The sequence below is a fragment of the Pongo abelii genome, chromosome 6, assembly GCF_028885655.2.
Source record: "Pongo abelii isolate AG06213 chromosome 6, NHGRI_mPonAbe1-v2.0_pri, whole genome shotgun sequence".
NCBI lineage: Eukaryota > Metazoa > Chordata > Mammalia > Primates > Hominidae > Pongo > Pongo abelii.
In genome coordinates, this window is record NC_071991.2 from 94,466,298 (window position 1) to 94,478,827 (window position 12,530).

General features: G+C 36.2%; 1 protein-coding gene across 4 annotated transcripts in view; it reads left to right on the top strand.

Annotated features, from left to right (window-relative positions):
* The window catches only part of CACNA2D1 (calcium voltage-gated channel auxiliary subunit alpha2delta 1), a 498,772-nt gene that overhangs the window by 377,579 nt on the left and 108,663 nt on the right, over positions 1-12,530 (top strand). For all 4 annotated transcript variants that reach the window (XM_024249257.3, XM_024249260.3, XM_024249259.3 and 1 more), the window contains 3 exon segments: positions 747-816; positions 2,907-2,957; positions 6,914-7,013. In XM_024249257.3, coding sequence (XP_024105025.1) covers positions 747-816; positions 2,907-2,957; positions 6,914-7,013 — 221 coding nt within the window.

Consider the following 12,530-nt stretch of genomic DNA (forward strand, 5'->3'; position numbering starts at 1 on the left):
TCGTTAGGTCTAAGGTGTGCATGCATGTAAAGCTTTGTAAAGCATTTTAATTAAAGTAAGTATCGATTTAATTAGAATTTAAATTAATTGCATTTAAAAACCAATACAATTAGATGAAGTTATTTCTGATTATTGCAAAATGATAAAGGCTGTGAAAATCATACAAGACTGTTGAATCTGCGCTTGAATTACTTCACATCATTACAATAAATTTAAAGAAAACAGCTTTCTATGGAGTTATTTTAATTATAGCTGCCCTTTTAATTATTTTAACATGGACTGAGTAAAATTATGCTATTACTTAAAAACCCAAGAAAAACAGCTGTCTTATATAGACCAAGAGAATATGGCATTGAACGAAAATATAAGGAGGAAATAATTGAAAGCACAATTTTCATTAGTGGCACATAAATTTTCTGTTAGGAAAAAAATTATAACCTCTGGACACCTACTAAAACATATTAAGTTAGCACCCAGAAAAACTGTATGTGTAAATTTATTTCTGAAATAACACGTAAAAAGAGATTTGACCATCATTGATTTCCTTTCTGTACTGCTGTGTTGTTTTCCATGTTAAAGCAATATATTATGAGGGCTTAAAAATGATATCTCTCATTTGAACATTGAAGTACGTAAGTGAAATTGTGTATCTATTGCTTTTTGTGATTTTTTAAAGGTCTCATTATTTTTAGAGCATATCTAATATTTTGATTTAATATCTCTTTTCTTTTTTTTTTTTTTTTTAGCTTCACCATGGGTTGATAATAGTAGAACTCCAAATAAGATTGACCTTTATGATGTGCGCAGAAGACCATGGTAAGAATTTTTAGCTAGCCCTGAAAAGATAAAATATGCAAGAAGATATATATTTGCTAAAAAGTCAGAATTTTTTATTATTAGGATGAGTATTAACTACTTATTGAAAGTGATCTGATTTTTAAAAATAAGTAAATATAGGTAAAGGTAAATGAAAATGATGAGTTCAAGTGGGTAATGCTAATAAATATAGGTGAACCCATTAATCACATTCATTTCGAATGGACTACTTTAAGTTTTATATTTAATCTCAGTCCTCCACCTCTTAGCTGGTACGGATTTCTATGGCAGGGATCCAGTTTGCTTGGAGTAGAGCTCCAACAGAGAGATGAGATAGAGTAGGAGATAATTTGCCTCTGGCAGTGAACTAATGAGAACTGGCCCCAAGGTAAAAGCTGCCCCTAGTTATATTCATGTAGCTTAGGTTTTATTTTTTTTCCAAAATGAAGATTTATTTGTTCCTCACTACTGAAGCAACTTGTTCTCCTAACATAAAACTGGACAAATACCAATAATTTGTAATTGGACTTACTGGAAAACTATTTTTGGGTTTTCTAAAACTATTAATTGTATTTATTTGCTTTTTAAAAATGTATTTAATGTATGAATTTTAAGAAATGAGTTCACATATACAGTATAAGTGCTTTGTATCCCACACTTTTCATATCAATAACTTTTGAGTACACATTCATGAGAAAAGACACATACCATCATTTGAATGAAGACTATATGGCAACTTCTTTACGAAATCCCCTATTATTGGATGTTTAGGTTATTTCTAACTTTTTTCTAGGGTTCAGACAAATTGCAAGACCATAATGTTTGATTCCAAAGACTTGTATTTAGAGGCTTTTAGATGCCTTTTTAAATATCCCAGTAGCAATTTATGTCAACACCAACCACGTTTAATAGTGACAATTATTACTAATTTACATATTCTTCCTGTGGAGCCATGGGGCTGTTGAGTGGAGCTAAAAACTAATATATCGTCTTGTTTTAATTCAGGAATTGGTTGTTTTGGAGGAGACATAGAAGCTGGGTGCCAATCAGTAGAGGCAGACATGTCCTGTCTTATCTTCCCATTGAGTGGCATACCTGGACCAGCATTAAGATACTAGGCATCAGCCAGGTTTGCTGTCCATGAAAATTCACCTGCAACTCTGCCACTTTACCTTCTTATCAAGCAAGGGTGCAGGTTACAAACTCCAACTGCTTCCTCAACACATAGAACTAATTGTGCTGTATGTTGTCTGAAAACTAACTGGAAAGTTAACTGGCAGCCTCCTGAGAAGTTACATTTACAGTGATGGCTTCAGAAATAAGTAAAAAATTGAGGTCAGGTGCAGCCCTTCCTGTCGGAGAAGTCAGGCCCCATTCCAGTCGGTGGCCAGGCAACGTGAGTGAGCTTTTGGGTCAGTCATACACAATCAAGATGATCTCTCTCCACAACCACTGAACCATCTGCATAAATCTCTTCTAGAGTCTCTTTAAAATGCAGAGATTCTGATTCCACGGGATTGAATTTGGAAATTAATATTCTGAACTGATTTCCCCAGGTGATTCTTAAACACTGTAAAGTTTGAGAGCCATTGAAATTCTTGGTAATAACATCACACGTTGCTTAATTTTAATCTCTTTATTGGCCAGTTATATTTCTTTTTTGTTGATATTGCTTTTTGATGTTCCTAAGCAACTTACCTATTTTTTGTGCTTATTTTTTACATTTAAAAATATGACAATCTATTTTTCATTAAAGTGACTTTTAAACCTGTGGTAAACAATTGGAGTTTAGATAATTGTTTTTCCAGGAAAAATGTTCTCAAAGTTAAAATATGTTTCTTCATCTTCTGTTATAAATATCAAAAAATGTTAAATATTATGCTTCTGACATCTCTATTGTTATGCTGGATATTGCTTTTATCAAACTGACATTGAAGAATATGAATAGAAAACCATCGTCTACTTAGATAGAAGTGGGTCTTTGCTTGGGGAAAAAAACCTTGTCTCAGAGATCAGTAAATATCAATTCAACAAATATCAGTGTTCGATATTTTGGAAGAGAAAAGCATTTATTACAATATTTGTTTCAGGTACATCCAAGGAGCTGCATCTCCTAAAGACATGCTTATTCTGGTGGATGTGTGAGTAGTTAAATACTACATATTTATATATTGAGAATATGGGAGGATTTGTAGATAACAGTAGTATGTTGGGACTAAGAAAGGTTTGATAGGTTAAAAAGGAAACGAAAAATTATGATGACTTTTATATTCAGGCAATGAAGCCATATCAAGACAATAACAAAACAAATTATTTAATTAAAAATGAAGATAATCTATATGGGTATTCATATATTAATATTACATATCATATAATGTTGAATATGAAATATATTAAATAAGTTAATATTGGAACTTGTTCGGGCATGGTAGCTTCACACCTGTAGTTCCAGCTACTTGGGAGGCTAAGGTGGGAGGATTGCTTGAGCCCAGGAGATCAAGGTTGCAGTGAACCATGTTCCTGCCACTGTATTCCAGCCTGGGTGAAGAGACGATGTCTCAGAAAAGGAAAAAAAAAAAAAAAAAAAAAATCTGGGACTTTCAAAAGTGAAATGGTGATATACAAAAAATAATTCCTTGAGTTTTTATATTGGTCTGTTTATTTGTTATAGTGCTTCAATTCAAGATATATGTGTATGTTTGCATGTGTACACGTTTTCTAATAAGGTTGAAGCTGTAGAAATTGAAAAGATTATATCCTGCTATGGAGATTTACTTTTTTAAAGAGCAATAATCAAGGAATTAAAATAAACATGAAGTGTAAAATGCTTAGGTTACCCATGTTTTTCCCCAAGAGAAGAAATGCTCATGTTTTTCCCTGAGGAAAAAAAAAAAAAAAAAAAAATCTTTGTCTCATTGGAAGAAACAAAATCTAGTAATTTGGGGACAGCTGAATCCCACAGGGAAGTATTAACATTTGAATTTTCCCCATTTTAAGCTCAAGTAAACCAATTTAATTTAGTTGTCCAAACCCTTATAACCCAGTCTGAGAAAGAGAAGATAACTGAATTCAACAAATGTAATTTAAATGTTAATTCTTACTTTATTTCTTAAGATGCATTTAAGCCTCATGTTACTTTAATTAGATTATGGATCTTATATGCTAATCCTTGATCTTCTTCTTAAGTATAAATCAATATATTAATGCAATATATTATAATCCTGTTGGATGTATAATAATATCCAGAAATAATGTCATTTCAAAATCTATAGAAGCCAAATTTATATCCCAAACTTGAAAATGTATATGAAATTGAAATACTATTTTCAAAAATTCTTTCAACAGAAATGTATTGAGGTCTTCCTACACACAGTGTAGTAACATAGAAACAAAGATGATTAAGACATAGTTCCTGAGACCAGATGTGGTTACTCACGCCTGTGATCCCATCACTTGGGTGGCTAAGGCAGGTGGATGGCTTAAGCCCAGGAGTTTGAGACCAGCCTGAGCAACAAAGCAATATCTCATTTCTACAACAAATACAAAAGAAAAACCAGCTGGGCATGGTGGCACACACCTGTAATTCCAGCTACATTTTGGAGGCTGAGGTGGGAGGATGCCTGAGGCCAGGAGATGGGGGCTACAGTGAGTTGTGTTCATACCCTGCACTCCAGCCTGGGCAACAGAGCAAGAGCTTGTCTTAAAAAAAAAAAAAAAAAAAAAAAGGAGATATGCCTAATGTAAATGACAAGTTACTGGGTGCAACAAACCAACATGGTACATGTATACGTATGTAACAAACCTGCACGTTGTGCACATGTACCCTAAAACTTAAAGTATATTAAAAAAAAGACATAGTACCTGATCTCAAAGATAATTCAAATGTATTAGGTAAACTAGACCTTAACAAATAACAAAAATAATTGTAGAAATTAATAGATATAAAGTATGACATAGCACTAAAGGAATACATAAGAGATAGCAACTTGATTTAATGTATCAGGAAAGCATTAAGGAGATAAAATTGGGATTGAATCCTCATGGCTCATATTTTCAAAGGCAAGCATGGGAGGGGTGAGGAAAGAGAGTGGAATTTCAGGTGGAAGAATTGCCAGAAGTGAAGCTGCACAGGTAAGTCTGGGGACATTTATGGAGGAGGTAGAGGATTGAAAATGCCTTTGCAAAATTATGACAGTGAGACAAATCTGACATGGTTGACTCTATCTTGTTTCTAGCTTCACAGGCTGATTGGCTGCTCATTCCTGGGTGTGGGCCAAGATAACTTTGGGAGAAATTTAGTTTATAGTTTAAATGATAATAGCCCTTCCCTGAAACGAAACTGCGCTTATAAAACTAATGAAAGGCTACCAAATTAGAGGATAAGAGAAACTTGAATTCTACTGAGATGTAGATGTAGTTAAATGATTACTAGCCATTATTCTGGAGGTCACAAGATTTGCAACTTCCCCTATCATTCCTGTAAATAATATCACTATTCTAGAACGTCAGATGGGGCTTTTGAGATATCTTTTCAGGCTTTTGCATTTCTAGCAGATGGTCCCACGGGGACCTGTGCCTCGACCAATCCTGTGCCCCCACCCAAAAGTGGGCTCAGCATAAGAGGGCCATTTTCCACACCCCTGTGATTTCATCTTCCACCAATGAGCAGCACTCATATCCTAGCCCCCTGCCCACCAAACTGTCTTTGAAAAATCCCTAATCTCCCTCCGAGCCTTTGATGAGATTGATTTGAGTAATAACACCATCTCCTGTGTGGCATGGCTGGCCCGGCATCAGTTAAACTCTTTCTTTCCTGCAATGCCATGGTCTTTGTTAGTGCAGCAGGCAGGAAGAAACTGTTGGGTGGTTACAGGAAGGAGAGAGAGAAAATGCCAAAATGAAAGGATTGGAATACAGGGCTGTTGAGATTTCTGGCTATTTAGTCGGTATCTATGAGCTGTTAAAAATATTAGGTCAGGATGTGTTTCTAGAACTTTCACTTGTTAGCATGTGAAGGAGACTAATTGCTGGGTTGACTGGCTATTACTGTAGCTCAGCATCTTTGTAAAATGAAGACTGAGCCAGAGAGGAGTGAGGATGGAGAGGAGACCATAGCCTTGGAACACTGTGAAGTGGAATGAATAAGGGAGTTTGCCTGAATGCACAGGAAGGTTGAGAGGGAATAACAAATTGGATGACTGAGACATAGACTCTTTGGTACCAAGAACATAAATAGGAACGAAAAATATGTTTGGAAGTAGTTTGTCATTTTGGACATTCAGTCGTAGTGATTCAGCAGGCAGCTTGAAGGATAAAACCAGGAAAGTGTTGGGAGCTAGAGATGTGGAAGTGGGGGTTAGTCGCCTAGAATTGAGCCAGCCCTGCACATAGGTGAAGTCACCAAGTATTGTAGAATTTGTAGAGGAAAGAAAAATGAAGAATAAATTCTAGAGGATATTTACTTTAGGACGCAGAACAAGGCATTTTCTTGCAAATCTGTTATCATAATTGTTATGTGGATTTATAATTATTGTTTTAATCAAGTCAAACAATGGGCTCCCTGGAGCAATGACTATGTCTATTAATCTCTCTACTCCTCTCTTCTAACTAGGCTAACAGAACTGAATGAGTGACTATACCATCAGTATCCATATTTTTTTTAAATTGTCACTTAACATGTAATTTTGATAATTTCAGTTAGAAATGTACACATACTGATATTGGGAGGAAAGGCATGATTTCTTATAAGTCCCACTTCTCTCAAAAAAATGTGACTTTTTAAACCGATTTTCTTTTTTTTTTTTTTTTTTTTTTTTTTTTTTTTTTTTTTTTGAACACCATGATGAACATCTTTATGATCAAATGATGTCTGCATTCCCAATTATTGCATATTCCAATTTTGCAAATTTCTGTCCAATCCCAGAGGATTTAAATAATATATAATAATTTTGCCTTTTAAACCGATTTTCAAGGGCAAAATTATTATTTAAATAATATATAAAAGATCTAGGGTCAGTGCATACATTATCTTTCCTTATGATGTTCTTGATTAAATAAATGATGAGTAACATGTATGGACCCATTTGTCTATTTCTAGGAGTGGAAGTGTTAGTGGATTGACACTTAAACTGATCCGAACATCTGTCTCCGAAATGTTAGAAACCCTCTCAGATGATGATTTCGTGAATGTAGCTTCAGTAAGTATAAGATGACTGCATTTTCCTGAATTAAATTTGCAGTTTCTATCTTCTCCTGACTTTAGGTACTTTATACTTTTATCTTATAGAGGCTGAGACATTTTTGATATATTGCAAGACTATCTTACTGACCTGTCCTATCTTAGTGACTGATCTTCTTATAATTCTTTTTTTAAGGTTTATATATATATATATATATATATATATATATATATATATATTTTATTATTATACTTTAAGTTTTAGGGTACATGTGCACAACGTGCAGGTTTGTTACATATGTATACATGTGCCATGTTGATGTGCTGCACCCATTAACTCGTCATTTAGCATTAGGTATATCTCCTAATGCTATCCCTCTCCCCTCCCTCCACCCCACAACAGTCCCCGGTGTGTGATGTTCCCCTTCCTGTGTCCATGTGTTCTCATTGTTCAGTTCCCACCTATGAGTGAGAACATGCGGTGTTTGGTTTTTTGTCCTTGCGATAGTTTGCTGAGAATGATGGTTTCCAGCTTCATTCCATGTCCCTACAAAGGACATGAACTCATCATTTTTTATGGCTGCATAGTATTCCATGGTGTATATGTGCCACATTTTCTTAATCCAGTCTATCATTGTTGGACATCTGGGTTGGTTCCAAGTCTTTGCTATTGTGAATAGTGTCGTGTGGATCTTATAATTCTATGCTGGGATCCTTTTTGAGTTTCTAAGAATTTACCCCTGGTTAAAGTAATTGAAGTAATGACTATAAACAAAAAGCATTCCACATATCCTTCTTCACTCAGAGGAGCTTAAAAAAGTAATATGAGCCCTTTTACTCACGGATACCATTGAAACTCCTAGAAAATATCAACTTGGCAGTGTGATTATATGGCAGTTTTCTGTTCCTTATCATCCTCATTTCATCTTGGACACATATCTATAATGTATTATGTTTTTATAGTATGTTTTTCTTGTTAACATAAAAACCAATAGATATTTGAATGTGCTCTTATTAAAGTCTTCTCAGAACCATCATAGACCCTCCTACTCATAGCTAGAAAGTACTGAACTATGAAGCAAATGAAATAAGACAAACAAATGTTACCATGTCTCATTTTAATTCATAGAATTTAGGCAAAATGTTTCATGGCCATTTTCTGGAAGATATATTTACACTTGAGGTAGATATATTCATAGAGATGTGAAGAGGAGGAATTTGTGGTAAGGTTATTTTGTATTGAAAAATGTATCTGTCTCTGAAATGACTTGGGAGGAAGAAGTTAAAGCAGCTGGTCTGAAATTGATTTACTCACCAAGGGAGACGAGAGAGAAGAAGGCAGGAGACTTTGTTTAATCCCTTCTCACCTGAAGCTCCAGGTAACTAGATTATTGATATTTACTAGGAGGAAGAGAATTTATCCCTGAAATGTTTTTAGTGGTATATCGCGGCCTAAGAGAAGGTATAGTAAAACACGATACCTATAAGGCAAGGTTCCTGGCAAAACTCTCTCACAGGTGATATAATTCTCTGGGGAATAAACTGGAAGTATTTTATAGTTTACAAGGAGCCCTGTGAAACTTTTTGTGATTTCCCTTCATGTGGGCAAGAAGAATGTGTTCAGCACAGGAAGGAGGAGCTGGGAAGCCCTCCTCCGTGTGAGGCCTCTATCTACTTCATCTGAACCTTCAGAAGTCCTTTAGCTTGTCTGTATTCGCAACATTATTTATTAAAACTTGATACTGCATAAGATCTCTGATTCATGTAAGTCTGATTTTACAATCTATCTGAACCTGTATGTCAGCTCACTACATATTTCAACAGAATGCAAACAAGTAGAATGTAATACTTGAGCTCCCAAATAAGATCATCAGGAAAGATACTTATTTGGCTTTATTTGTATATAAACATATAGTTCATAACAAACCATTGAGATAGTTCTTTAAAAATACCATCTATGGCATAGCAAAAGAGAAAGTCTTAAATCCAGTGCAGATTTGACATATCTAGGTGAAATTTATATAAAACTAGCAGATATTCAGTGTGGTGAATGTCTTATTCTGATTTCTTCGAGAAGCTGAACCTCACTTGTAGATTCAGATATAAATAGTGTATTTGGGAGGTGATCACAGGAAACACTACTACTTAAAGAAGTCAGGCAGTGGATGGAAGGAAACAATGATAGAATCTTACTTTAATTTAAAGGAACTTAATTTTCTGAGGAATTCTGGAAGCCATACGTAATATTCACTTCAGAGTTAACCTGCCCCAAATCCAAAGGAGCTGAGGTTTTAGGTAGCAGCCTTCGCTATGTGTGGGAAAAACAGACTGGCCACAAGAGGGAGTACTGAAACAAAAAGTTGTAGGTGCTGGTAGTTAGAAGCCTGGCCCAGGATCCAGTCTATCCAGTCAATGATTCTTAAAGCTGGAGACTGGTCACAATATTTAAACAAAGAAACGTGGAACATCAGGATGGTGGGCTTCTAGAGTTAGAACCAAGGACGTAATTCATATTCATCTTTTCTTTCCTCTAATACCTTTCCTAATTTCCCTGCAGCCTTGGCCAACTCCTGTGCTGGTGGCTTGCCTGATAGGACGAACCAGACTCTTACCCCGGGGGCCTATGAATCCATGGTTTCTGTGCCCATTCAAATGGTGGTTTCTGCAGTTGTCCATTCCCAGTTATCTCCAACCACAGACATGCTTGAACGAATCACAGGTTCCCTCTTACTATTATGTAGCAGCAACACCCATGATATTCCTTTTGTCAACTGGAACCCTGCCAGTAGCATCACTTATGTTTTTTTTTCTTGTGGGTCTACTGGCATGAGAATTGAAGTATATTCAGATAGTAGCTATAGACTTAGGTTTAGTTAAATTCTTCCCGGGACCCTGATAGGAGCACTGCATTACCTGCCCCTTTCCCCTAACACATACACACTTGGAAAGCAGAACATTTATTTCAGTGGAGCCTGAAGTTTCAATGACAAGAAGTACACCTTTCCCAAGTGGATCACTTTTAATTATAGTAAGAAGGGACTTTCCTACTTTACCCCCTTGGTTTTCATATTCATACATTCTGCCTTTCAGGGGCAAAGCCAGGGGGTGGAGGAGAAAATTGATACGTAGCATTTGCCAATTTTCATGATGCAAATATTCCTACTATGACAAATTTTAAGCTACCAATGTGAGGTTAACTGGCTTTTAAGTTTCATGAAAATTTCAACCATTTTTAGAAAATTATTATTAGCAGTTACAAGCTGGCCTCAGCACATAGCACCATTGTTCAAAATACATATCGCATCTTGAAGACAACATCCCAGATCAGATTGTCATCTGTAAGCTGGAGCCTTAGTTGTACCTTTAGAGGAGACTGTCCCAATGTTATCAGGCTGGCAGCCTCTAGTGATGCAACATATGGTAGACCCTGTGAGCCCTGTGGTCATGTGCTTATTATTGGACTCCCTTTACTATAACATGTGTTGCTTAGTTTGAGATGTTATTCAGTATCCCATGATAAATCAGGCAGTATTTGTGAACCTGAAGATTGGTGATACTTGATGACACCTCATCTGTGAACAAGAAAGGAGAACCCATAACTGGAATTTGTATCCATAACAGGAAAAACAAATTTGACCCCTTCTCCAAGGGGGTAAAATGCAATATAATAATTTTTTACATCGAGTTGCTGGTTGCTTTCTTTGAGAAGTGGTACTATAATGAGGACTCAGCATCACACTATTCCCATGGGTTGGTTAGTTACCAGTGGCAGTAGTTGCCTCAAACTGGATGAGCTTTTAGGCCCATGTATACCCTCTCTCTCTACTATCCAGCTCCTCCATTCACGGGCCTATTTTGCAAGCAATATAGTTGTCACATACAGAGCTGGATGATCTCCAGTGGACAGATCATCTTATCTACCCAATTGTTTAGTGCTTTTTCTGTGACGAATGTTCTCTAGCAAACATTGATGCAAAACAAAGACATCTTTATGCTTCATGCCTACTTCCATAAGTCCATCCTCATGTTGCTTCTCCAAAACTACGTATGAGGAACATCTTCTAATCTTGATCCTTTTAGGACTTTGGACAACCAGCCATGCCATTTATAACTGTATAGGTGTCCATGAGTTTTCTAATTGTAGGTGACTTATTTTCCACAACATATTGATGGCCAGTTGTGTTTTGCCTCAATATCCCTAAACATCCATTCCCTGGCATATTATCTCAGCATCTTCTGGTTTATATTAGGCAGATCCTGCAACTGTTTTGTTAAATATCCTTTTTTTTTGTTTTGTTTTCCTGGAGTAGAGACTGTACTTTTCAAGGTGGGCCGTGTTGATATTTGGCCTTTTTTTTTTTTTTTTTTTTTTTTTAAACTTTTGAGTAGGTTTATTGTCATGTAACCTTTTGGGATTCTTTCCTTTTCTTTTTTTTTATTATATATATATTTATCATACTTTAAGTTCTAGGGTACATGGGCACAACGTGCAGGTTTGTTACATATGTATACATGTGCCATGTTGGTGTGCTGCACCCATTAACTTGTCATTTAGCATTAGGTATATCTCCTAATGCTATCCCTCCCCTCTCCCCCCACCCCACAACCGGCCCCGGTGTGTGATGTTTCCCTTCCTGTGTCCATGTGTTCTCATTGTTCATCTCCCACCTATGAGTGAGAACATGCAGTGGTTGGTTTTTTGTCCTTGCAATAGTTTGCTGAGAATGATGGTTTCCAGCTTCATTGATGTCCCTACAGAGGACATGAACTCATCATTTTTTATGGCTGCATAGTATTCCATGGTGTATATGTGCCACATTTTCTTAATCCAGTCTATCATTGTTTGACATTTTGGTTGGTTCCAAGTCTTTGCTGTTGTGAGTAGTGCCGCAGTAAACATACATGTGCATGTGTCTTTATAGCAGCATGATTTATATTCCTTTGGGTATTTACCCAGTAATGGGATGGCTGGGTCAAATGGCAATTGGCCTTTTTGTTGTCTAAAGCCATTATATGAGATAGGATCAGATCATGAGGAAAGTATGCATCATCTTTTGTGGTCTCTAGGAAGTTAGAGAGCTACTGCCCTCTAACTAAGGGTCACAGGTTACTTTTGCCTGTCCAGAGGGCATAGGGGAATCCAGAATTTTATATTCTGAAGTCCACTTAGATGTCCTCATCATAGTACAAAGGGTGCCTCTCCTTGCCTATTGATGTTCTGACTTTTGCATAGAAAGCTGCCAAGGTTGTGAATGGAGCATACTTTATAATTCTGAGATTCTCAAAAGAAAATTCTGAGCCAAATTTCTAGCACATGCTGACCTTCCCAAAATGGGAAATGAGAATCTTTTAATTAGTTGCCACACAGGTTTTCTGGCTTTCTTACTTTGTCCTTAGTTGATAGTTGGCTGACATAAGGCTATAATTTTCTTCAGTGAAATTCAACAACCAGCCAACTCATAGTTTTATGATTACTGTTGTCCCCATATCTCTCAAAGGCTAGGTGTATCCCCATTAAACAGTATTTTATTCTGAT